Source organism: Heterodontus francisci, unplaced genomic scaffold (genome assembly GCF_036365525.1).
Source record: "Heterodontus francisci isolate sHetFra1 unplaced genomic scaffold, sHetFra1.hap1 HAP1_SCAFFOLD_524, whole genome shotgun sequence".
Taxonomy (NCBI): domain Eukaryota; kingdom Metazoa; phylum Chordata; class Chondrichthyes; order Heterodontiformes; family Heterodontidae; genus Heterodontus; species Heterodontus francisci.
Window position 1 is genome coordinate 7,420 of NW_027140348.1, and position 27,212 is coordinate 34,631.

The 27,212-nt window shown below is 48.5% G+C and overlaps 1 protein-coding gene across 5 annotated transcripts in view; it reads left to right on the plus strand.

Moving 5' to 3' along the window:
• The first annotated feature begins 3,315 nt into the window (after nucleotides 1–3,315).
• Nucleotides 3,316–27,212, plus strand: part of LOC137359322 (cytoglobin-2-like) — a 75,887-nt gene continuing 51,990 nt past the window's right edge. Inside the window, exons 1-3 of one of the 5 annotated variants that reach the window (XR_010971490.1) lie at nucleotides 3,316–3,649; nucleotides 10,655–10,886; nucleotides 13,233–13,893. Coding sequence is in view for 4 of the 5 variants with exons in the window: in XM_068025352.1 (XP_067881453.1) it covers nucleotides 3,513–3,649; nucleotides 10,655–10,886; nucleotides 13,233–13,391 (528 nt within the window). In the remaining variant the exon portion in view is untranslated. Of the gene's footprint in view, nucleotides 3,650–10,654; nucleotides 10,887–12,373; nucleotides 12,737–13,232; nucleotides 14,256–27,212 lie in introns of those variants that run through there. The other 4 variants (XM_068025352.1, XM_068025354.1, XM_068025353.1 and 1 more) reach the window with 4 other exon arrangements.

A 27,212-nucleotide genomic window follows, 5' to 3' on the forward strand; every position in this document is an offset into this window, starting at 1 on the left:
TGTGAGTGTCTGTCTGTCTCTCTGAGTGTCTGTCTGTCTCTGTGAGTGTCTGTCTGTCTGTCTGTCTCTGTGAGTGTCTGTCTGTCTCTGAGAGTGTCTGTCTGTCTCTGAGTGTCTGTCTGTCTCTGTGAGTGTCTGTCTGTCTCTGAGAGTGTCTGTCTGTCTGTCTCTGAGTGTCTGTCTGTCTCTGAGAGTGTCTGTCTGTCTCTGTGAGTGTCTGTCTGTCTGTCTGTCTCTGAGAGTGTCTGTCTGTCTCTGAGTGTCTGTCTGTCTCTGTGAGTGTCTGTCTATGTCTCTGAGAGTGTCTGTCTGTCTCTGTGAGTGTCTGTCTGTCTCTGAGAGTGTCTGTCTGTCTCTGTGAGTGTCTGTCTGTCTCTGAGAGTGTCTGTCTGTCTGTCTCTGTGAGTGTCTGTCTATGTCTCTGAGAGTGTCTGTCTGTCTCTGTGAGTGTCTGTCTGTCTCTGAGAGTGTCTGTCTGTCTGTCTCTGTGAGTGTCTGTCTGTCTCTGAGAGTGTCTGTCTGTCTCTGTGAGTGTCTGTCTGTCTCTGAGAGTGTCTGTCTGTCTGTCTCTGTGAGTGTCTGTCTGTCTCTGAGAGTGTCTGTCTGTCTCTGAGTGTCTGTCTGTCTCTGTGAGTGTCTGTCTGTCTCTGAGAGTGTCTGTCTGTCTGTCTCTGTGAGTGTCTGTCTGTCTCTGAGAGTGTCTGTCTGTCTCTGAGTGTCTGTCTGTCTCTGTGAGTGTCTGTCTGTCTGTCTCTGAGAGTGTCTGTCTGTCTCTGTGAGTGTCTGTCTGTCTCTGTGAGTGTCTGTCTATGTCTCTGTGAGTGTCTGTCTGTCTCTGTGAGTGTCTGTCTGTCTCTGAGAGTGTCTGTCTGTCTGTCTCTGAGAGTGTCTGTCTGTCTCTGTGAGTGTCTGTCTGTCTCTCTGAGTGTCTGTCTGTCTCTGTGAGTGTCTGTCTGTCTGTCTCTGAGAGTGTCTGTCTGTCTCTGTGAGTGTCTGTCTGTCTCTCTGAGTGTCTGTCTGTCTCTGTGAGTGTCTGTCTGTCTGTCTGTCTCTGAGAGTGTCTGTCTGTCTCTGTGAGTGTCTGTCTGTCTCTGTGAGTGTCTGTCTGTCTTTGTGAGTGTCTGTCTGTCTCTCAGAGTGTCTGTCTGTCTCTGAGAGTGTCTGTCTGTCTGTCTCTGTGAGTGTCTGTCTGTCTCTGTGAGTGTCTGTCTGTCTGTCTGTCTCTGAGAGTGTCTGTCTGTCTCTGTGAGTGTCTGTCTGTCTCTGTGAGTGTCTGTCTGTCTCTGTGAGTGTCTGTCTGTCTGTCTGTCTCTGAGAGTGTCTGTCTGTCTCTGAGAGTGTCTGTCTGTCTCTGTGAGTGTCTGTCTGTCTCTCTGAGTGTCTGTCTGTCTCTCTGAGTGTCTGTCTGTCTGTCTGTCTCTGAGAGTGTCTGTCTGTCTCTGTGAGTGTCTGTCTGTCTCTCTGAGTGTCTGTCTGTCTCTGTGAGTGTCTGTCTGTCTGTCTGTCTCTGAGAGTGTCTGTCTGTCTCTGTGAGTGTCTGTCTGTCTCTGTGAGTGTCTGTCTGTCTTTGTGAGTGTCTGTCTGTCTGTCTCTCAGAGTGTCTGTCTGTCTCTGAGAGTGTCTGTCTGTCTGTCTCTGTGAGTGTCTGTCTGTCTCTGTGAGTGTCTGTCTGTCTGTCTGTCTCTGAGAGTGTCTGTCTGTCTCTGTGAGTGTCTGTCTGTCTCTCTGAGTGTCTGTCTGTCTCTGTGAGTGTCTGTCTGTCTGTCTGTCTCTGAGTGTCTGTCTGTCTCTGTGAGTGTCTGTCTGTCTCTGTGAGTGTCTGTCTGTCTTTGTGAGTGTCTGTCTGTCTGTCTCTCAGAGTGTCTGTCTGTCTCTGAGAGTGTCTGTCTGTCTGTCTCTGTGAGTGTCTGTCTGTCTCTGTGAGTGTTTGTCTGTCTCTCTGAGTGTCTGTCTGTCTCTGTGAGTGTCTGTCTGTCTTTGTGAGTGTCTGTCTGTCTGTCTCTCAGAGTGTCTGTCTGTCTCTGAGAGTGTCTGTCTGTCTGTCTCTGTGAGTGTCTGTCTGTCTCTCTGAGTGTCTGTCTGTCTCTCTGAGTGTCTGTCTGTCTCTGTGAGTGTCTGTCTGTCTGTCTGTCTCTGAGAGTGTCTGTCTGTCTCTGAGTGTCTGTCTGTCTCTGTGAGTGTCTGTCTATGTCTCTGTGAGTGTCTGTCTGTCTCTGAGAGTGTCTGTCTGTCTCTGTGAGTGTCTGTCTATGTCTCTGTGAGTGTCTGTCTGTCTCTGAGAGTGTCTGTCTGTCTCTGTGAGTGTCTGTCTGTCTCTGAGAGTGTCTGTCTGTCTCTGAGTGTCTGTCTGTCTCTGTGAGTGTCTGTCTGTCTGTCTCTGAGAGTGTCTGTCTGTCTCTGTGAGTGTCTGTCTGTCTCTGAGAGTGTCTGTCTGTCTCTGAGTGTCTGTCTGTCTCTGAGAGTGTCTGTCTGTCTGTCTCTGAGTGTCTGTCTGTCTCTGTGAGTGTCTGTCTGTCTCTGAGAGTGTCTGTCTGTCTGTCTCTGAGTGTCTGTCTGTCTCTGAGTGTCTGTCTGTCTCTCAGAGTGTCTGTCTGTCTGTCTCTGTGAGTGTCTGTCTGTCTGTCTGTCTCTCAGAGTGTCTGTCTGTCTCTGTGAGTGTCTGTCTGTCTGTCTCTGTGAGTGTCTGTCTGTCTCTGAGTGTCTGTCTGTCTCTCTGAGTGTCTGTCTGTCTCTCAGAGTGTCTGTCTGTCTCTGTGAGTGTCTGTCTGTCTGTCTCTGTGAGTGTCTGTCTGTCTCTGAGTGTCTGTCTGTCTCTCAGAGTGTCTGTCTGTCTCTGTGAGTGTCTGTCTGTCTGTCTGTCTCTGTGAGTGTCTGTCTGTCTCTGAGAGTGTCTGTCTGTCTGTCTCTGTGAGTGTCTGTCTGTCTCTGAGTGTCTGTCTGTCTCTGTGAGTGTCTGTCTGTCTCTGAGAGTGTCTGTCTGTCTGTCTCTGTGAGTGTCTGTCTGTCTCTGAGTGTCTGTCTGTCTCTGTGAGTGTCTGTCTGTCTCTGAGAGTGTCTGTCTGTCTGTCTCTGAGTGTCTGTCTGTCTCTGAGTGTCTGTCTGTCTCTGTGAGTGTCTGTCTGTCTCTGAGTGTCTGTCTGTCTCTGTGAGTGTCTGTCTGTCTCTGTGAGTGTCTGTCTGTCTGTCTCTGAGTGTCTGTCTGTCTCTGAGTGTCTGTCTGTCTCTGTGAGTGTCTGTCTGTCTCTGAGTGTCTGTCTGTCTCTGTGAGTGTCTGTCTGTCTCTCTGAGTGTCTGTCTGTCTCTCTGAGTGTCTGTCTGTCTCTCTGAGTGTCTGTCTGTCTCTGTGAGTGTCTGTCTGTCTCTCTGAGTGTCTGTCTGTCTCTCTGTCTGTCTGTCTGTCTCTGAGTGTCTGTCTGGAGCCGGGGAGGAGAGGTTGCAGTGAACGGGCACGGGGATCTTTGCCGGGTCCGGTTCCGCCTCTCTCGCCACCGGGAGCCGCCAGTGATCGGGACATGGAGAGCGGGCCGAGGCTGAGCGAGTGGCCGGACCCAGGCCATCGACTCTCGGACAGGGAGACGGACATCATCCGCCGGACTTGGAGCCGGGTGTGCGGGGACAGCGAGGGTCTGGGAGTCCGAGTCCTCATCAGGTCGGGCAGGCGGAGCGGATTGAACCGGCTCCGGGGTGAAACCGGATTGAGTCCGGGTCGGGGAGGGGGTTTGGATGCGGATTGAGTCCGGGTCGGGGAGGGGGTTTGGATGCGGATTGAGTCCGGGTCGGGGAGGGGGTTTGGATGCGGATTGAGTCCGGGTCGGGCAGGGTGTTTGGATGCGGATTGAGTCCGGGTCGGGGAGGGGGTTTGGATGCGGATTGAGTCCGGGTCGGGGAGGGGGTTTGGATGCGGATTGAGTCCGGGTCGGGGAGGGGGTTTGGATGCGGATTGAGTCCGCGTCGGGGAGGGGGTTTGGATGCGGATTGAGTCCGGGTCGGGCAGGGTGTTTGGATGCGGATTGAGTCCGGGTCGGGGAGGGGGTTTGGATGCGGATTGAGTCCGGGTCGGGGAGGGGGTTTGGATGCGGATTGAGTCCGGGTCGGGGAGGGGGTTTGGATGCGGATTGAGTCCGGGTCGGGGAGGGGGTTTGGATGCGGATTGAGTCCGGGTCGGGGAGGTGGTTTGGATGCGGATTGAGTCCGGGTCGGGGAGGGGGTTTGGATGCGGATTGAGTCCGGGTCGGGGAGGGGGTTTGGATGCGGATTGAGTCCGGGTCGGGGAGGGGGTTTGGATGCGGATTGAGTCCGGGTCGGGGAGGGGGTTTGGATGCGGATTGAGTCCGGGGCGGGGAGGGGGTTTGGATGCGGATTGAGTCCGGGTCGGGGAGGGGGTTTTGATGCGGATTGAGTCCGGGTCGGGGAGGGGGTTTGGATGCGGATTGAGTCCGGGTCGGGGAGGGGGTTTGGATGCGGATTGAGTCCGGGTCGGGGAGGGGGTTTGGATGCGGATTGAGTCCGGGTCGGGGAGGGGGTTTGGATGCGGATTGAGTCCGGGTCGGGGAGGGGGTTTGGATGCGGATTGAGTCCGGGTCGGGGAGGGGGTTTGGATGCGGATTGAGTCCGGGTCGGGGAGGGGGTTTGGATGCGGATTGAGTCCGGGTCGGGGAGGGGGTTTGGATGCGGATTGAGTCCGGGTCGGGGAGGGGGTTTGGATGCGGATTGAGTCCGGGTCGGGGAGGGGGTTTGGATGCGGATTGAGTCCGGGTCGGGGAGGGGGTTTGGATGCGGATTGAGTCCGGGTCGGGGAGGGGGTTTGGATGCAGATTGAGTCCGGGTCGGGGAGGGGGTTGGAAGCCCTTTATCTGAATGCTGCATTGTAATAAGATGGATGAATTGGTGGCACAATTTAAATAAATGGGTAATGATCTGATCGTCATTACAGAGACGTGGTTGATAGGGAACCAAGGCGGTATTTGACATTTTGGAAGGACAGAAAGAAGGGAAAAGGAGGTGGGTTAGCTCAGTTAATAAAGGATGAGATCAGTACAGTAGTGAAAAACGATCTTGGCTCAGCAGATCAAGATGTAGAATCGGTTTGGGTGGAAATAATAAATAGCAAAGGAAAGAAGTCACTGGTGGTAATAGTTTATAGGCTCCTGAACAGTAGCCACACTGTAGGCCAGAGTATAGATCAAGGAATAATGGGGGCTTGTAGGAAAGTTACTGCAATAATCGTGGGCAATTTTAAAGAGAAATTTCATAACTCTCAACAAAGATACATTCCATTGAGGAAGAAAGACTCGTTGAGAAGGTTGCACCATCCCTGGCTAAATAAGGAAGTTAATGATGGTATCAAATCGAAAGAAAAGGTGTACAATGCTGCAAAGATTAGTGGTAGGCCAGAGAAACCAGCAGAGGATGATTTAAAAAAAAAGAGGGAGAAATTAGAATGAGATAGAAATATAAAAACAGACAGTAAGAGCTTCTACAAATATATAAATAGTAAGAGAGTAGGCTTAAGTGTTGGTTCCTTAGAGAATGAGACTGAAGAATTAATAATGGGAAACAAAGAAATGACAGGGACTTTGAGCAAGTATTTTATGTCTGTCTTCACAGTAGAAAACACAAAAAAATCCCAAAAATAGTAGAAAATCAGGAGGCAAAAGAGAGGGAGGAACTTAAAACAATCACAATCACTGAGGAAAAAGTACTAGGAAAACTAATGGGACTAAAAGCTGACAAGTCCCCAGGACCTGATGGCCTGCATCCTAGGGTCTTAAAAGAAGTGGCTGCAGAGATAGTGGATGCATTGGTTGTAAACTTCCAAAATTCCTGACATTTTGGAAAGGTCCCAACAGATTGGAAAATCGCAAATGTAACACCTCTATTCAAGAAAGGAGGGAGACAAAAAGCAGGGAACTACAGGCCAGTTAGCCTAACATCTGTCATTGGGAAAATGCTAGAATACATTATTAAGAAAATAGTAGCAGGACATTTAGAAAATTGCAATACAATCAGGCAGAGTCAACATGGTTTTATAAAAGGGAAATGGTGTTTGACGTTTATCAGAGTTCTTTGAGGATGTAACAAGCAAGGTGGATAAAGCGGAACCCGTAGATGTAGTGTATTTGGATTCCAAAAGACATTCAATAAAGTGCCACATAAAAAATTACTACACAAGATGAGAGCTCATGGTGTTGGGGTAACATATTAGCATGGATAGAGGATTGGCTAACTAACAGGAAGCAGAGAGTCAGGATGGGCGGCACAGTGGCGCAGTGGTTAGCACCGCAGCCTCACAGCTCCAGCGACCTGGGTTCAATTCTGGGTACTGCCTGTGTGGAGTTTGCAAGTTCTCCCTGTGTCTGCGTGGGTTTCCTCCGGGTGCTCCGGTTTCCTCCCACATGCCAAAGACTTGCAGGTTGATAGGTAAATTGGCCATTGTAAATTGCCCCTAGTATAGGTAGGTGGTAGGGAAATATAGGGACAGGTGGGGATGTGGTAGGAATATGGGATTAGTGTAGGATTAGTATAAATGGGTGGTTGATGGTCGGCACAGACTCGGTGGGCCGAAGGGCCTGTTTCAGTGCTGTATCTCTAAATAAATAAAATAAAATAAATAAATAGACCACATCAACTGCACTACCCTCATCAATCTTCCTTGTTACTTCTTCAAAAAATTCAATCAAGTTGGCCAAACAAGATCTTCCCTTAACAAATCCATGCTGACTATCCTTGATTAACCTGTGCCTTTCTAAGTGACAGTTTATCCTGTCTCAGAATAGATTCCAATAATTTACCCACTAGAGGTTAGACTGACTGATATTAGTGAACCAGATGGGCTTTTACAATAATTGACAATGGTTTTATGGTCACCATGAGACGAGCGTTTTAATTCCAGATTTATTAACTGAATTTAAATTCACCACCTGCCACGGTGGGAACCAAACCCCAGAGCATAAGCCTAGGCCTCTGGATTACTAGGCTAGTGACATTACCATTATACCACTGCTTTATTACAAGGGGGATGGAGTCTAAAAGTAGGGAAGGCTTATTACAACTGTTCAGGGCATTGGTGAGGCTACACCTAGAGTACTGTGTACAGTTTTCGACTCCTTACTTAAGGAGGGATATACTTGCATTGGAAGCAGTTCAAAGAAGGTTCACTAGGCTGATTCCTGGGATGAAGAGGTTGTCTTATGAGGAAAGGTTGAGCAGGTTGGGCCTTTACTCATTGGAATTTAGAAGAATGAGAGATGATCTTATTGAAACATGTAAGATTCTGAGGGGGCTTGACAGGGTAGATGCTGAGAGGATGTTTCCCCTCATGGGGGAATCGAGAACTAGGGAGCACAGTTTTAAAATAAAGGGTCTCCCATTTAAGGCAGAGATGAGGAGGAATTTCTTCTCTCAGAAGGTCGTTGGTCTTTGGCATTCTCTACCTCAGCATGCAGTGAAGGCTGGGTCATTGAATATATTCAAAGCTGAATTAGACAGATTGTTGTTTACAAGGGGGTCAAGAGTTATGGGGAAAGGTAGGAAAGTGGAGCTAAGACGACAATCATATCAGCCATGATCCTATTGAATGGTGGAGCAGACTCGAAGGGCCGAACGGCCTACTGCTGCTCCTATTTCCTATGATCATATAAGTGGATTATGTCTGGATTGGGTGTGGGTTTGGTGTGGCTTGGGTACGGGTTGAGTTCAGGTTGGGTGTGGGTTGTTTGCAGGTTGAGTCCGGATTGGGAGTGGATTGAGTCTGGGTTGGGTGTGGTTTGAGTCCGGTTTGGGTGTGGTTTGAGTCCGGGTTGGGTGCGGTTTGAGTCCGGGTTGGGTGCGGTTTGAGTCCGGGTTGGGTGCGGTTTGAGTCCGGGTTGGGTGCGGTTTGAGTCCGGGTTGGGAGCGGATTGAGTCCGGGTTGGGAGCGGATTGAGTCCGGGTTGGGTGCGGTTTGAGTCTGGGTTGGGAGCGGATTGAGTCCGGGTTGGGTGTGGATTGAGTCTGGGTTGGGTGTGGTTTGAGTCTGGGTTGGGTGTGGTTTGAGTCCGGGTTGGGTGCGGTTTGAGTCCGGGTTGGGTGTGGATTGAGTCTGGGTTGGGTGTGGTTTGAGTCCGGGTTGGGTGTGGTTTGAGTCCGGGTTGGGTGTGGTTTGAGTCCGGGTTGGGTGCGGTTTGAGTCCGGGTTGGGTGCAGTTTGAGTCCGGGTTGGGAGCGGATTGAGTCCGGGTTGGGTGCAGTTTGAGTCCGGGTTGGGTGCGGTTTGAGTCCGGGTTGGGTGCGGTTTGAGTCCGGGTTGGGTGCGGTTTGAGTCCGGGTTGGGTGCGGTTTGAGTCCGGGTTGGGTGCGGTTTGAGTCCGGGTTGGGTGCGGATTGAGTCCGGGTTGGGTGCGGGCTGTGACTACTGTGACACACAAACCTGCTTTTGACTGAATATGTTTCCTTTAAACCTGGACTGAAATTCCTCCTGTCAGATCCCATGGGATTTACCAAGAGACAATCATGAAGCACAAGAGCAGATCATCGAGAGAGAGAAATCCAACAATCCCGGCTTTTCCAGTCTCTCCAAACAACTTCAGTCCCTCATTCCTCGGACTATCCTCATCCTCCAACCCCCAGATCCTCACCCTGCGACCCCCTCATCCTCACCCTCCGACCCCCACGTCCTCACCCTCCGACCCCCTCGTCCTCACCCTCCGACCCCCTCGTCCTCACCCTGCGACCCCCAGACCCTCGCCCTGCGACCCCCTCGTCCTCACCCTCCAACCTCCCCAGATCCTCACCCTCCAACCTCCCCAGAAACCCATCCTCCAACCCCCAGGTCCTCACCCTCCAACCCCCAGGTCCTCACCCTGCGACCCCCTCATCCTCACCCTCCGACCCCCTCGTCCTCACCCTCCGACCCCCTCGCCCTCACCCTCCGACCCCCACGTCCTCACCCTCCGACCCCCACGTCCTCACCCTCCGACCCCCTCGTCCTCACCCTGCGACCCCCAGACCCTCGCCCTGCGACCCCCCTCGTCCTCACCTTCCAACCTCCCCAGATCCTCACCCTCCAACCTCCCCAGATCCTCACCCTCCAACCTCCCCAGAAACCCATCCTCCAACCCCCAGGTCCTCACCCTCCAACCCCCAGGTCCTCACCCTCCAACCACCAGGTCCTCACCCTGCGACCCCCCTCGTCACCCTCCAACCTCCCCAGAACCCCAACCTCCAACCCCCTGGTCCTCACCCTCCAACCCCCAGGTCGTCACCCTGCGACCCCCTCGTCCTCACCCTCCAACCTCCCCAGATCCTCACCCTCCAACCTCCCCAGATCTTCACCCTCCAACCTCCCCAGATCCTCACCCTCCAACCTCCCCAGATCCTCACCCTCCAACCTCCCCAGATCCTCACCCTCCGACCCCCAGGTCCTCACCCTCCAACCCCCTGGTCCTCACCCTCCAACCCCCAGGTCCTCGCCCTCCAACCCCCCAGGTCCTCGCCCTCCAACCCCCCAGGTCCTCACCCTCCAACCCCCCAGGTCCTCACCCTCCAACCCCCCAGGTCCTCACCCTCCAACCCCCTCATCCTCACCCTCCTTCCCCCTGGTCCTTACCCTCCAACCCCCCCAGATCCTCACCCTCCAACCCCCCCAGATCCTCACCCTCCAACCTCCCCAGATCCTCACCCTCCAACCTCCCCAGATCCTCACCCTCCAACCTCCCCAGATCCTCACCCTCCAACCTCCCCAGATCCTCACCCTCCAACCTCCCCAGATCCTCACCCTCCAACCCCCAGATCCTCACCCTCCAACCTCCCCAGAACCCCATCCTCCAACCTCCCCAGAACCCCATCCTCCAACCCCCCAGGTCCTCATCAACCCCCCAGGTCCTCATCAACCCCCCAGGTCCTCATCCTCCAACCCCCAGGTCTTCATCAACCCCCCAGATCCTCACCCTCCAACCTCCCCAGATCCTCACCCTCCAACCTCCCCAGATCCTCACCCTCCAACCTCCCCAGATCCTCACCCTCCTACCTCCCCAGATCCTCACCTCCAACCTCCCCAGATCCTCACCCTCCAACCTCCCCAGATCCTCACCCTCCAACCTCCCCAGATCCTCACCCTCCAACCTCCCCAGATCCTCACCCTCCAACCTCCCCAGATCCTCACCCTCCAACCTCCCCAAAACCCCATCCTCCAACCTCCCCAGATCCTCACCCTCCAACCTCCCCAGATCCTCACCCTCCAACCTCCCCAGATCCTCACCCTCCAACCTCCCCAGATCTTCACCCTCCAACCTCCCCAAAACCCCATCCTCCAACCTCCCCAGATCCTCACCCTCCAACCTCCCCAGATCCTCACCCTCCAACCTCCCCAGATCCTCACCCTCCAACCTCCCCAGATCTTCACCCTCCAACCTCCCCAAAACCCCATCCTCCAACCCCCAGATCCTCACCGTCCAACCCTGCCCTAACACTCCAACCCTTCTGATCCCCTTTAACGGTCATTTATTTAACTGGGACAGCTGTCATTTGAAACGATCGATTTTGAAAATGTTTTATTCCTTAATCAGTTACTGATTTGAGCGATTGACTATATTGAACAGCTGAGGTGCCCAACTGAAGCCAAGCTCATTATCTACCTGCTGCCCAGACCATGCCTCACTTGTTGCTGTGTTTTGCAGGTTTTTTAGTAATTCTCCTGCTGCCCGTCAGTACTTCAGACAATTCCAACATCTGCAGGACCCACAGGAAATGCAGCACTGCGTCCAACTCCGCAGGCATGCTCGCAGAGTGATGGGGGCCATCAGCAGCCTAGTGGAGAACCTTGAGTATCCAGACGAGGTTGACTCCATCTTGGTATCAATAGGCAGGGCACACGCTCTCAGGCACAAGGTGGATCCAGTGTACTTTAAGGTGAGCGTTGGCTATGGGCAGCTGACAGATTGGGGAGTTAGAAAGCTTTGTCAAAGGCTTCAGTAAGAGCCACGTGAAATCAACGAGGTATTTCACAGAAGCTTGTTACAAAAATTCAGGCATGTGGTATAAGAGGAAATGAAGCAACATGGATAGAAAGTGGGTGGCAGGACTGGAAACGAGTTTGGGTAACAGGGTGTTGTTCAAACTGAACGTTGCATACTCCAGGGGTCAGACCTCTGTTCTTAGTTTATATTTGGTTTTGAGAACAATATTGGAATATGTGACATAAATGTAGGGGACTAGGCAAAGACTGAGGATTATTACAGATCAGGAGGTCACAGGTTCATGATCACTTTTGATACTCTGGAGTTAGAGTTTCATCTGATTGAAAGAATTTGATAAGAAGTCTTTTAAAAGCTACAAGAGTCCCACATCTTTCAGCACATGTTTAAATACAGATGTTGACATTGTTGTTATCTCAGCCCATGCTGTCTGTGCTACGCTTTGTCAGAAATTATCTTTACCTTAAATTCAGTTTTTCTTATTAACAAATCCCTTCTTCTATTTCCCTTTTTCTTCTCAAAAACTATATTAGGAACATAGGAGCGGGAGTAGGCCATTCAGCCCATCGAGCCTGCTCTGCCATTCAATACAATCATGGCTGATCATCCACTTCAATGCCTTTTTCCCCACACTATCCTCATATCCCCTTATGTCATTGGTATTTAGAAATCTGTCAATCTCTGCTTTAAAGATACTCAATGACTGAGCTTCCACAGCCCTCTGGCGTAGAGATTTCCAAAGATTCACAACCCTCTGAGTAAAGAGATTTCTCCTCATCTCTGTCCTAAGTGGCTTCCCCCTTATGTTGAAATTGTGTCCCCTGGTTCTAGACTCCCCAACCAGGAGAAACATCTTACCTGCATCTACCCTGTCTATCCCTTTAAGTATTTTGTAGGTTTCACTGAGATCACCTCTCATTCTTCGAAACTCTAGAGAATACAGGCCCAGTTTCCCCAATCTCTCTTCATAGGACAGTCCCGCCATCCCAGGAACAAGTCCGGTGAACCTTCATTACAGTCCTTCTGTGGCAATAATATCCTTCCGAAGGTAAGGGGACCACAACAGCACACAGTACTCCAGGTGTGGTCTAACCAAGGTTCTATACAATTGAAGCAAGACTTCGCTACTCCTGTACTCAAATCCTCTTGCGATAAAGGTTAACATACCATTAGCCTTCTTAATTTCTTGCTGCACCTGCATGTTAGCTTTCAGTGACTTATTGATGAGGACACCCAGGTCCCTTTGTACATCTACACTTTCTAATCTCTTACCATTCAAGAAATACTCTGCACATCTATTCCTCCTACTAAAAGAAATACTCTGCACATCTATTCCTCCTCTTTTCTCAAATTTAATTTCAAATTTGTTTGATTTATTTAGCACCCTCTCTTTTTTAATCTTGGTCATTGTCTCTATCTCAGTATGCACCATCTTGCACTGCAGCAACTCACCAAGGCTCCTTCGACAGCATCTTCCAAACCTGCAACCTCTGCCACCTAGAAGGACAAGGGCAGCAGATGCATGGAACACCACCACCTGCAAGTTTCCCTCCAAGTCACACACCATCCTGACTTGGAACTATATCATCGTTCCTTCACTGTCGCCAGGTCAAAATCCTGGAACTCCCTCCCTAACAGCACTGTGGGTTTACCCGCACCAGATGGACTGCAGTGATTCCAAGAAGGCAGCTCACCACCACCTTCTCAAGGTCAATTCGGGGTGGGCAGCAAGTGCTGGCCTTGCCAGCAATGCTCACATCCAATGAAACAAATAAAAAAAATCTATCTGCTCACCTCTCTGTGCTTATCTGGTTTTCCATGTCTCTCTCTCTGCCACTGCAGTTTCCTCTCTCTTGTCTGTTTTTTTATATATTCTTGTATGTGATGTGGGCATCACTAATTGCCCTTGACAATATTTCAGAGGGCAGTTAAGAGTCAACCACATTGCAGCGGGTCTGGAGTCACATGTAGGCCAGACCAGGTAAGGACATTAGTGAACCAGATTTTTTTTAATTGATAGTTTTCATGGCACCATTACTGAGACCAGCTTTCAATTCCAGATTTTAATTAATTCTTATTCATTCATTCAATTTAAATTCTACCAGCTTCTATGGTAGGATTTAAACCCATGTAATTCGCCTGGGCCTCCAGTGACATTACCACTATGCCACTGTCTCTTTTGTCTTTCTATATCTCTGTAACTCTCTCTGATTTGCTCTGCCTCTCTCTCTCTATGTCTCTGACCCTCACCATGTCTCTCTCTCTCTGTTTGTGTCTCTAGATATTAAATGGTGTTATTCTGGAGATCCTAGTGGAAGAATATTCAGAGTTCTTCACCCATGAAGCCCAAAAGGCTTGGACAAAGTTAATGAGTCTCATCTACATAAAAGTTTCAGCTACATATCAGGAGGTTGGCTGGGTTCAGAACTCCTCCCCCTGAAGTCCACCGTCAGCTTGGAGATGTCAACACTACCCTGCTACTTAGACCCACCAAAGAGATACAAGCAGCACATTCCAAAACTTGGGAATTAAGGATTACAGTAAGAGCATAATGAAAAAAGATGACCAGAGCAGCAATGTGTACTGAGAACACAGCCCCAGATCCAGGCTTCAGGTTTCTGTGGAAGTGTCTTTCTGTGGCCCTCTGTGTTTCTCTGGCTGTCCGTGTCTGTGAATCCCCATGTCTCTCCCAGTCCCTGTGTCTCTTTCTGTCCCTGTGTTTCTGAGTCTCGCCATGTCTCTGTGTCACTGTGTGACTGTCTTGCTTTGTCCCTCTGTGTGTCTGTATGTCTCTGCATGTTGTGACTGTGTGTCTCTGCATGTTGTGACTGTGTGTCTCTTTGTGTCCCTGTGTGTGTTACTGTGACACTGTTTGGAATCAGACAGTGTAACTCTGTGCCATTGTATTCAGATGTATGTCCTAGAATCTGACGACAATGCAGGTAACATTTGATCAAAATTGTTATAATTTGACAGATGTTTCCATATTCACAAGAGGTGAATTTTCTTGGCCACTTTGGATCCAATTTTGGAATTGAACAGAAAGCCGCGAGTTATTTTGTGAATGGTCTGCCTTGTGTGTTACTGAAAAGGAAAAAAGAAAGGCTTGCATTTATATAGCACCTTTCACCATCACAGAACGTCTCCCAGCTCTTTGCAGCCAATTGAGTCTTTCAAAGTGTAATTACTGTTGTAATGTAGGAAACGTGGCAGCCAATTTGCGCACAGCAAGATCCCAGCAATGAGCTAAATGTCCACATAATCTGTTTTAAATGGAATACACAACACTGAAATGGGCCATTCACTCCAACTAGTCTGTGCTGATGTTTTTACTGCATAGGAGTCTCCTTTCTATCTACTTCATCACAGCTTTTCAGAAAATCTTTCTATTCCCTTTATTCTTGTGTACTCATCTAGTTTCCTGTTAAAAGTATCTGAGCTCTTTACTTCAACCACTCCCTGTGATAATGAGTCCCACATTCTAACAACTCTTTGGATAAAGAAATTTCACCTCATTTCCCTGCTGGATTTACTAGTAACTATTTTATATTTATGGCCCCTGTTTTGCATTTTCCCACAAGTGGAAACATTCTCTTCACATCTACCCTGTCCAACTCATTCACAATTTTAAAAACCTCTGTTAGGTCTCCTCTAAATCTTCTCCTTCCGAAAGCAAAAAGCCCCAATAGCTGTAATCTTGCAGTTCTGGTATCATCCTTATAAATCTTTCTTTCACTTTCTCCAGTGCTTCTATGTCCTTTTGAGAGTTTGGAGACTAGAACTGTGGACAGCTTTCTAAGTGTAGCCTGAAAAGGGCCTGATGTATGTTTAACATAACTTCACTACTTCTGAATTTTATACTCGAAAACTAAAAAACAAAAGCAAAATACTGCAGATGCTGGAAATCTGAAACAAAAGTAGCAAGTGCTGGAAATACTCGGCATGTCGGACAGCATCTGTGGAGAGAGAAACAGTTAACATTTCAAATCTGTGACTTTTCATCAGAACTGTCAAAAGTTAGAAATGTAATAATAGGTTTTGAGTAAGTGAAAGCAAGGGATGTGGGGAAGAAGAACAAAAGGGAAAGTCTGTAATTGGGTGGAGTGCAGGACAGATTAAATGATAAAAGGTGATCCTGCTCCACAATTTCATCTCATCCGGCACTTAAACAAAAACCTTTTATCTTCTTTTCAAGTGTGAAGGATCACAAGTTTGAACAACTCATGGGTACCAATATCCTCTGCATCCTTCTTCCCTTTCCCTTCCCTCTCACCCCATCTCTTCTTTGAATCGGACCCTTTGCCATATATTCACAATACCCTTTGACCTTCCCCGCTCTGACTCTGAACGATCTGTCCTCATCAAAAGCCTCAGCTTCATCCACTTATGCCCCTACCTCAATGAATTTTGAGCTCAGCACGATGCTGAACTCTTCTTCCACTGTCCTCATCTCTGTGAGCACTTCTTTGGTTAGGGGTCATCCCCCCCACCCAGCGGACCCTTTTACCCAGCTGTAGTATTCTGCCTCCACCTGCACCCCTTCCTGTGGCCTCTTACCCTCCCTTGATCAGTTCATTGAGAACTGACGGCACGATATCAGCCAGCTTACCTTCCGGGAGAGCAGTGTAGAGGAGCGAACCTGCGGAGGAACATGGAGCGAGGAGCAGATAAATAGAGCCCGAGGATCGCGCCCCAGAGCACTTAACTTCTGGGAGAGGAGCGGAGCTGCGGGAAGAACACAGAGCGAGGAGTGGATAAATAGAGTCCGTGGATCATGGCCTACAGCACTTCCCTTCCCAGAGAGCAGCGGAGAAGGGCGGACCTGCAGGAGGAACACTGAGTGAGGAGTGGGTAAATAGAGCCCAAGGATCACGGCCTAGCGTATTTACCTTCCAGGAAAGAAGCAGAGAGGAGTCCAGGCGCGCAGAAGTTTGAAAACAAAGTGAACAGTGACATCACAGGAAAGCTGCAGGGTGATTGGTTGGTGAGTAACTGCTGTTAGGGAGTATCAGTAAATAGCTGGGTTAGTACACTACTGTTAAGGTGTGAGTGTGTAAATAGCTTAATAATAAGGAACAAGTGAGTGGCTGTTTTTTTGGATAAGGTTTATTTTAACTAATGAACTGCATTGATTTTTAGGAGGATTTATCAGTACTAGTAAGGTTTTATTAATAATTCTAAGCTGTTGTAGTACTGGTAAGTTTTTTTTTAGCAGTAGCAAAAGGTCAACTAATAAATAAAGGAATGGCAGGATTGCTTCAACCTCGAGAGTGCACTTCCTGTGATATGTGGGAGCTCCAGGATGCTTCCCGTATCCTGGAGAACCATTTGTACAGGAAGTGTCGTCAATTGAAGCAGCTTGAGCTCCGGGTTTTGGAACTTGAGCGGCAGCTGGTGACACTGCGATGCATTCATGAGGATGAGAGCTTCGTGGATAGCTTGTTTATAGATGTGGTCACCCCACAGTTTAAGAGTATGCAGGGAGAGAGGGCATGGGTGACCACCAGACAGTCAAAAAGAATCAGGCAGGTAGTGCAGGAGACCGCTGAGTGCATCTCACTCTCCAACAGGTATTCAGTTCTAAATACTGAGGAAAGTGATGCTTCACCTGGGGAGTGCAGCCAGAGCCAGGTCCATGGCACCACGGGTGGCTCAGCTGCACAGGGGAGTACAGGGAAGACTGGAAGAGCATAGTGATAGGTAATTCAATAGTCAGGGGAACAGACTGGCGTTTCTGTGGCCGCAGACATGAATCCAGGATGGTGTGTTGCCTCCCTGGTGCCAGGATCAAGGAGCGGCTACACAGCATCGTGAAGGGGGAGGGCGAACTTCATGATCCACATCGGAACCAACAACATAGATAGAAAGAAGGATGTGGTTCTTGCAGCCAGAATTTAGGGAGCTAGGTAAGAAATTAGCAAGCAGGACCTCAAAAGTAGGAGTCCCCGGATTACTCCTGATGAATGGAAAGATGGTACAGGAGGGAGGGCTTCAGATTCCTGGGAGATTGGGACCGGCTCTTGGGGAGATGAGACCTGTACAGGCTGGATGGGTTGTACCTGAACAGAGCCGGGACTGAGTTCCTTGCGGGACATTTTGACAGTGCTGTTACGGAGGGTTTAAACTAGTTTGGCAGGTGGATGGAGACCTGAGGGTAGACTCAGCTGGGACAAAATCAGAAATTAAAATGGAAGGCAGAAAATTAATGGATGAGTCTGGAAGACAGAGGAAACGAGGGTTAGAAAAGTTTGGATTTTAACTACCCCAATATTAACTGGGTTAGTTTTAGTGTGAAAGGAATTGAGGGAGCAGCATTCTTGAGATGCATTCAGGAGAACGTTTTTGCCCAGTATGTAGCAAAGCCAACAAGAGAGGGCACAGTTTTAGATTTAGTTTTAGGAAATGAAGATGGGCAGGTGGAAGGAGTGGCAGTGGGAGAGCATTTTGGTGGTAGGGATCATAATTCAGTCAGTTTTAACATAATTATGGAAAAGGACAGAGATAGAACAGGAGTTAGAGATCTCAACTGGGGCAAGGCCAATTTTACTAAACTGAGGAGTGATTTAGCGAAAGTGGACTGGAAACAGCTACTTGAAGGTAAATCAGTGTCCGAGCAGCGGGAGGCATTCAAAGGAGAGATTCAAGGAGTTCAGAGTAAACATGTTCCCACAAAGGAAAAGGGTGATGCGGCCAAATCTGGAGCCCCATGGATGTCAAGGAGCTTACAGGGTAAGATAAGGCAGAAAAGGAAAGCTTATGTCCGACACCGAGAACTCAATACTACAGAAAGCCGAGAGTAGTATAGAAAGTGGAGGGGTGAAATCAAAAAGGAAATTAGGAAAGCAAAGAGAGGGCATGAAAGAATATTGGCAAGCAAAATCAAGGTGAACCCAAAGATGTTTTATCAATACATTAAGAGTAAGAGGATAACTAAGGAGAGAGTAAGGCCCATAAAAGACCAAAAAGGTAACCAATGTGTAGGAGCAGAAGATATTGATATTGTTCTTAATGAATACTTTGCGTCTGTCTTCACAAAAGAGGGGGACAATGCAGATATTGTAGTTAAGGAGGGAGAGTGTGAAGTATTGGATGTGATAAACATAGGGAGAGAGGAAGTATTAATGGGATTAGCATCCTTGAAAGATGATAAATCACCAGGGCCAGATGAAATATGCCCTAGGCTGTTAAAAGAAGCAAGAGAGGAAATAGCAGAAGGTCTGACCATCATTTTCCAGTCCTCACTGGATACAGGTGTGGTGCCGGAGGATTGGAGAATTGCTAACCTTGTACCTCTGTTTAAAAAGGGAGCGAAGGATAGACCGAATAATTACAGGCCAGTCAGTCTAACCTCAGTAGTGGGCAAATTATTGGAATCTATTCTGAGACAGGATAAACTGTCACTTAGAAAGGCACAGGTTAATCAAGGATAGTCAGCATGGATTTGTTAAGGGAAGATCTTGTTTGACCAACTTGATCGAATGTTTTGAAGAAGTAACTAGGAAGATAGATGAGGGTAGTGCAGTTGATGTGGTCTACATGGATTTTAGCAAGGCTTTTGACAAGGTCCCACATGGCAGACTGGTTAAAAAAATAAAATCCCATGGGATCCAGGGAAATGCAGCAAGGCAGATACAAAAGTGGATCAGTGGCAGGAAACAAAGGATAATTGTTGACAATGTTTTAGCGACTGGAGGGCTGTTTCCAGTGGCATTCCACAGGGCTCAGTACTGGGTCCCCTGCTTTTTGTGGTATATATTAACGATTTGGACATAAATGTAGGGGGCATGATCAAGAAGTTTGTAGACGACATAAAGATTGGCCGTGTGGTAGGTAGCGAAAAGGATAGCTGTAGGCTGCAGGAAGATATTGATGGTCTGGTCAGGTGGGCAGAAAAGTGGCAAATGGAATTCAACCCGGAGAAGTGTGAGGTGATGCATTTGGGGAGGTCAAACAAGGCAAAGGAATACACGATTAATGGGAAAATACTGAGAAGTGTAGAGGAAGTGAGGGACCTTGGAGTGAATGTCCACAGGTCCCTAAAGGTAGCAGGACAGGTCGATAAGGTGGTTAAGAAGGCATGTGGAATCCTTTCCTTTATTAGCCGAGGTATAGAATACAAGAGCAGGCAGGTTATGCTGGAACTGTATAACTCATTGTTTAGGCCACAACTTGAGTACTGTGTACAGCTCTGGTCACCTCATTACAGAAAGGATGTAATTGCACTAGAGAGGGTACAGAGGAGATTTACGAGTATGTTGCCAGGACTGTAAAAATACAGCTATGAGGAAAGATTGGATAGGCTGGGGTTGTTCTCCTTGGAACAGAGAAGTCTGAGGGGAGATCTGATTGAAATGTATAAAATTGTGAGGGGCCTGGATAGAGTGGAGGCGAAGGGTCTATTCACCTTAGCAGAGAGGTCAGTGACGAGGGGGCATAGATTTAAAGTGATTGGTAGAAAGATTAGAGGGGAGATGAGGAAAAGCTTTTTCACCCAGAGGGTGATGGGGGTCTGGAACTCACTGCCTGAAAGGGTAGTTGAGGCAGAAACCCTCAACTCATTCAAAAAGAGTCTGGATATGCACCTCAAGTGCTGTAATCTGCAGGGCTACGGACCAAATGCTGGAAGGTGGGATTAGAATAGGTGGATCGTTTATTGGCAGCACAGACACGATGGGCCAAGTGGCCTCTTTCTGTGCCTTAAACCTTCTATGATTCTATCTCAATTTCTCTGTTCCCCTCTCTCACTTTAACCTGTCTCCCTCTGAATTTGCTGCATTCCGTTCTCTCAGGTCTAACCTTCGCATCATCATTAAACCTGCTGACAGGAACCATGATAGGGTACCCCTTATCTTCACCTTCCACCCCGCCAGCCTCTGTATTCAACATATCATCCTCCACCATTTCCACCACCACCAGCCTGATGTCACCACCAAACACATCTTCCCCTCTTGTTCCCTATCAGCATTCCGAAGGGACCATTCCATCTGCGACACCCTGTACCACTCCTCAGTCACCCCTTTCCTACAGCACATTCCCATGCAATTGCAGAAGGTGTAATACCTGCCCTTTTACCTCCTTTCCTCACTATCCCAGGCCCCAAACACTCCTTTCAGGTGAAGCAGCGATTTACTCATACTTCTTTCAATGTAGTATACTGTATTCGCTGCTCACAATGTGGTCTCCTCTAAATTGGGGAGACCAAACGCAGATTGGGTGACTGCTTTGTGGAAAATCTATATTCAGTCTGCAAGCATGACCCTGAGCTTCCTGTCGCCTGTCATTTCAATTCTCTACTTTTCTCCCATTCTGACCTTTCTGTCCTTGGCCTGCCAGTGTTCCAATGAAGCCCAACGCAAGCTTGAGGAACAGCACCTCATCTTTCAACTGGGCACTTTACAGCCTTCTGGACTCAACATTGAGTTCAATAATTTTAGGTCATAACCGCTGTCCCCATTTAAAAAATTTTTTTTGCTGGTTTGTTTTTTCCCCTCTTGTTTCTTTCTTAATCCCTCCCTTTACTTTGTGTTTGGATGGCTACTATCCTGCCAATCACACCTCATCCAGACACATCCTTTGTTTCTATACTTGTCCCATTACCACTTCCTTTGAGTTTGTACCATGAAACCTTTTGTCATTAATCTGCCCTGCCCTCCAGCCAATCAAAGACCCTTTGTTCCACCATCCCCCATTTCACTTGCTCGAAACCAATTACATTTCTAATTTTAGCAAATGGGGGCAGAAAAGAGTCACGAGAATGGTTCCAGGGATGAGGAATTTCAGTTATGGATTGGAGAAGTTAGAACTGTTTTCCTTGGAGAAGAGAAGGCTGAGAGGTGATTTAATAGAGGTATTCAAAATCATGAGGGGTCTGGACAGAGTAGATAGAGAGAAACTATTCCCACTCGTGAAAGGATTGAGAACGAGAGGGCACAGATTTAAAGTATTTGGTAAGAGAAGCAAAAGTGACATGAGGAAAAACTTTTTCACACAGCGAGTGGTTAAGGTCTGGAATGCGCTGCCTGAGAACGTGGTGGAGGCAGGTTCAATTGAAGCATTCAAAAGGGAATTAGACAGTTATATGAAAAGGAAGAATGTGCAGGGTTATGGGAAGAAGGCAGGAGAATGGAACTGAGTGAATTACTCTTTAGGAGAGCTGTTGTAGACATGATGGGCCGAATGGCCTCCTTCTGCACTGTAATGATTCTGTGATTCTGTGTGTTGGGGTAAAGTGGGTGGCGATCCTACCAGGTGATTTTAACTTTTTTTTAATTCATTCATGGGATGTGGGTGTCACTGGCCAGGCCAGCATTTATTGCCCACCCCTATTTGCCCTTGAGAAGGTGGTGGTGAGCTGCCTTCTTGAACTGCTGCAGTCCATGTGGGGTAGGTACACCCACAGTGCTGTTAGGAAGGGAGTTCCAGGATTTTGACCCAGTGACAGTGAAGGAACAGTGATATAGTTCCAAGTCAGGATGGTGTGTGACTTGGAGGGGAACTTGCAGGTGTTGGTGTTCCCATGCATTTGCTGCCCTTGTCCTTCTAGGTGGTAGAGGTCGCGGGTTTGAAAGGTGCTGTCTAAGGAGCCTTGATGCATTGCTGCAGTGCATCTTGTAGATGGTACACACTGCTGCCACTGTGCATCGGTGGTGGAGGGAGTGAATGTTTGTTGATGGGGTGCCAATCAAGCGGGCTGCTTTGTCCTGGATGGTGTCGAACTTCTTGAGTGTTGTTGGAGCTGCACCCATCCAGGCAAGTGGAGAGTATTCCATCACACTCCTGACTTGTGCCTTGTAGATGGTGGACAGGCTTTGGGGAGTCAGGAGGTGAGTTACTCACCGCAGGATTCCTAGCCTCTGAGCTGCTCTTGTAGCCACGGTATTTATATGGCTAGCATAAAATAAAAACAAGAAATATCTGGCAGCATCTGTGGAAAGAGAAGCAGAGTTAACGTTTCAGGTCAGTGACCTTTCATCCGGACTGGGTTACTCAATATGGCTGCTCTAGTTCAGTTTCTGGTCAATGGTAACCCCCAGGATGTTGATAGTGGGGGATTAATGATTTTAATGCTTGCTTGTAGACTCTAGCCCAAGGCCAGTGGAATGAAGTAACGGCAGGTGAGTAGGAGTGCTATACAGTGCAGTCTCAGACCATCGCTGGGAACCAGAAGATAGCATGTCGGTAAAGTGGACAGGAGTTACATATGGTCGAGGGAGGGGGAGACCTGGAGCAGAGTGGGTTCAAGGTCTCCTTGTGGGGCCAAGAGATGCCCCGGGTCCTGCCTGCACCCCGATTCTGCTGCCAGGAAGGCATTTGACGAGGTGCCACATAAAAAGTTATTGTGCAAAGTAGGAGCTCATGGTGTAGGGGGTAACATATTAGCATGGGTAGAAGCTTGGCTGGCTGGCAGAAAACAGAGAGTATGTATAAATGGGTCCTTTTCTGATTGGCAGGATTTGACAAGTGGAGTCCCGCAGGGGTCTGTACTGGGGCTTCAACTTTTTACAATTTATGTCAATGAGTTAGATGAGGGGAGTGATGACATGGTAGCTAAATTTGCAGATAACACAAAGATAGGTAGGAAAGTATGTTGTGAAGAGGACAAAAGGTGGTTGCAGACCGATATAGATAGGTTGAGTGAGTAGGCAAAAATCTGGCAAATGGAGTATAATGTGGGAAAATGTGAAATTCTTCACTTGGCAGGAAGAATAAAAAAGCAGAGTATTACTTAAATGGAGAACGACTGCAGAATTCCGAGGTGCAGAGAGATCTAGGTGTTCTAGTGCAGGAGTCACAAAAAGTTAGTATTTAAGTACAGCAAGTGATAAAGAAAGCTAATGGAATGCTATCCTTTATTACGAGAGGAATAGAGAATAAAAATAAGGATGTTATGCTTCAGTTATACAGGGCATTGGTGAGACCATATCTTGAATACTGTGTGCAGATTTGGTCTCCTTATTTAAGGAAGGATGTAAATGCGTTGGAGGCAGTTCACAGGAGGTTTACTAGATTGATACCTGGAATGAGTGGGTTGTTTTATGAGGAAAGGTTGGACAGACTGGGCTTGTTTTCACTGGAGTTTAGAAGAGTGAGGGGAGACTTGATTGAAGTCTATAAGATCATGAACAATCTTGACAAGGTGGATGTGGAAAGGATGTTTCCTCTTGTGGGTGAGTCCAGAACTAGGGGGCACGGTTTTAAAATTAGGGGTCGCCCTGTTAGAACAGAGATGAGAATTTTTTTGTCTGAGGGTTGTGTGACTTTGGAACTCTCTGCCTCAGAAGGTGGTGCAGGTGGGGTCATTGAATATTTTTAAGGTGGAGGTAGATAGATTCTTGTTAGGCAAGGGATCAAAGATTATCGGGGTAGATGGGAGTGTGGAATTTGAGACACAAACAGATCAGCCATGATCTTATTGAATGGGCTAGAGGGGCCGAATGGCCGCCTCCTGCTCCTAATTCATATGTTGGTAAAATCAGATGTGTTGCAATTACTGCATCAGACCACGACTCTGTAATTGGACTGTCGCTTGGTTGGAGCAATGACTGTCCTGAAGATAGAAAATCTCCAATTAAACAGTGTGTGTTGTGACCACTTCAGGAACAGTGCTGGATATTCTGAAACCCTACTGCACACCCTTGTTGGCTGGATAATACTCTTGGGGGTCTGTATGACGTTACCTGATCTCCCCCAGTTGAAAAACCCTGGAATTGTTTTCCATGGTCTCTTCTAACTGAGGTATAGGACAATCAGTCAAAGTCCTAACTCATAATAACTACCCAGTTGAATTCTCTCCCTAAACTTCTCCCTCTCCACTTCGCTCTTTCCTTCTTTAAGACCCTCCTTAAAATCTAGGCCATCTCTTCTAATGTCTCTTTCTTTGGCTTGGTGTCAATTTTTGTCTGATCACGCTCCTGTGGAGATGTTTTACTATATTATAGGAGCTATATAAATGCACATTGTTGTTGTTGTGACTCCTGCTAGAAAGTACATTGGGCGTGGATGGGATAAGGCTCGGCTGTGATGCACTCCATGGAGGAATATCCTGATGGACTTAGACATGAAGCCAGTTCATGGGTGAAGCAGTGGTGGAGGGAGTCAGGAGCAGGAGTCAGTGTGTCCTGGGTAGGTTACCCCAAATTTGTCTGGTTAATGGGTAATTATCTATAATTGTAGAGTTAGCTTGAGCACATCAGTGGTGAGAGATAAAATTGCCCAAGTAATATTCAATGTGATCATGCTGTTCCAAACAATAGAAAAGTAAAACTATTATTCAAAGTGACACATTGGTGCAGTGGTTAGCACCGCAGCCTCACAGCTCCAGCGATCCGGGTTCGATTCTGGGTACTGCCTGTGCGGAGTTTGCAAGTTCTCCCTGTGACCGCGTGGGTTTTCGCCGGGTGCTCCGGTTTCCTCCCACAGCCAAAGACTTGCAGGTTGATAGGGAAATTGGCCATTGCCCCGAGTGTAGGTAGGTGGTAGGGGAATGTTGGGGATGTGGGAGGGAATATGGGATTAATGTAGGATTAACAGCAATGTGGTTAACTCTTACATGCCCTCTGAAATGGCCTAGCAAGCCACTCAGTTGTACCTAACCGCTACAAAGTTAATGAAAAGGAATGAAACCGGACGGACCACCCGGCATCGACCTAGGCACCGGAAATGACAACGGCAAACCCAGCCCTGTCGACCCTACAAAGTCCTCCTTACTAACATTTGGCGGGTTGTGCCAAAGTTGGGAGAGCTGTCCCACAGACGAGTCAAGCAACAGCCTGACAGTCATACTCACGGAATCATACCTTACAGACAATGTCCCAGACACTGCCATCACCATCCCCGGGTATGTCCTGTCCCACCTGCAGGACAGACCTACCAGAGGTGGTGGCACAGTGGTGTACAGTAGGGAGGGAGTTGCCCTGGGAGTCCTCAACATCAACTCCGGACCCCATGAAGTCTCATGGCGTCAGGTCAAACATGGGCAAGGTAACCTCCTACTGATTACCACCTACCGCCCTCCCTCAGCTGATGAGTCAGTACTCCTTCATGTTGAACAGCACTTGGAGGAAGCATTGAGTGTGGCAAGGGCACAAAATGTACTCTGGGTGGGGGACTTCAATGTCCATCACCAAGAGTGGCTCGGTAGCACCACTACTGACCGAGCTGGCCGAGTCCGAAAGGACATAGCTGCTAGACTGGGTCTGCGGCAGGTGGTGGGGGAACCAACACAAGGGAAAAACATACTTGACCTCGTCCTCACCAATCTGCCTGCCGCAGATGCATCTGTCCATGACTGTATTGGTAGGAGTGACCACCGCACAGTCCTTGTGGAGACGAAGTCCCACCTTCACATTGAGGATACCGTCCATCGTGTTGTGTGGCACTATCACCATGCTAAATGGGATAGATTTCAAACAGATCTAGCAGTGCATAACTGAGCATCCATGAGGTGCTGTGGGCCATCAGCAGCAGCAGAATTGTACTCAACCACAATCTGTAACCTCATGGCCCGGCATATCCCCCACTCTACCATTACCATCAAGCCAGGAGACCAACCCTGGTGCAATGAAGAGTGCAGGAGGGCATGCCAGGAGCAGCACCAGGCATACCTCAAAATGAGGTGATAGCCTGGTGAAGCTACAACCCAGGACTACTTGTATGCCAAACTGCGTAAGCAGCATGCGATAGACAGAGCTAAGCGATCCCATAACCAACGGATCAGATCTAAGCTCTGCAATCCTGCACATCCAGCCATGAATGGTGGTGGACAATTAAACAACTAACTGGAGGAGGTGGCTCCACAAATATCCCCATCCTCAATGATGGGGCAGCCCAGCACATCAGTGTGAAAGATAAGGCAGAAGCATTTGCAACAATCTTCAGCCAGAAGTGCCGAGTTGATGATCCATCTCGGCCTCCTCCTGAAGTCCCCAGCATCACAGATGCCAGACTTCAGCCAATTCGATTCACTCCGCATGATATCAAGAAACGACTGAAGGCACTGGATACTGCAAAGGCTATGGGCCCTGACAATATTCCGGCAATAGTACTGAAGACCTGTGCTCCAGAACTTGCCGCGCTCCTAGCCAAGCTGTTCCAGTACAGCTACAACACTGACATCTACCCTGCAATGTGGAAAATTGCCCAGGTATGTCCTGTACACAAAAAGCAGGACAATTCCAACCCGGCCAATTACCGCCCCATCAGTCTACTCTCAATCATCAGTAAAGTGATGGAAGGTGTCATCAACAGTGCCATCAAGCGGCACTTGCTTAGCAATAACCTGCTCAGTGATGCTCAGTTTGGGTTCCGCCAGGGCCACTCAGCTCCTGACCTCATTACAGCCTTGGTTCAAACATGGACAAGAGAGCAAAACTCGAGGTGAGGTGAGAGTGACTGCCCTTGACATCAAGGCAGCATTTGACCAAGTATGGCATCAAGGACCCCCAGCAAAACTGAGGTCAATGGGAATCAGCGGGAAAACCCTCCGCTGGCTGGAGTCATACCTAGTGCAAAGGAAGATGGTTGTGGTTGTTGGAGGTCAATCATCTGAGCTCCAGGACATCACTGCAGGAGTTCCTCAGGGTAGTGTCCTAGGCCCAACCATCTTCAGCTGCTTCATCAGTGACCTTCCTTCATTCATAAGGACAGAAGTGGGGAGGTTCGCTGATGATTGCACAATGTTCAGCACCATTCATGACTCCTCAGATACTGAAGCAGTCCGTGTAGAAATGCAGCAAGACCTGGACTATATCCAGGCTTGGGCTGATAAGTGGCAAGTAACATTCGCGCCACACAAGTGCCAGGCAATGACCATCTCAAAGAAGAGAGAATCTCACCATCTCCCCATGACATTCAACAGCATTACCATCGCTGAATCCCCCACTATCAACATCCTAGGGGCTACTATTGACCAGAAACTGAACTGGAGTAGCCATATAAATACCGTGGCTACAAGAGCAGGTCAGAGGCTAGGAATCCTGAGGCAAGTAACTCACCTCCTGACTCCCCAAAGCCTGTCCACCATCTACAAGGCACAAGTCAGGAGTGTGATGGAATACTCTCCACTTGCCTGGATGGGTGCAGCTCCAACAACACTGAAGAAGCTCAACACCATCCAGGACAAAGCAGCCCGCTTGATTGGCACCCCATCAACAAACATTCACTCCCTCCACCACCGACACACAGTGGCAGCAGTGTGTACCATCTACAAGATGCACTGCAGCAATGTACCAAGGCTCCTTAGACAGCATCTTCCAAACCTGTG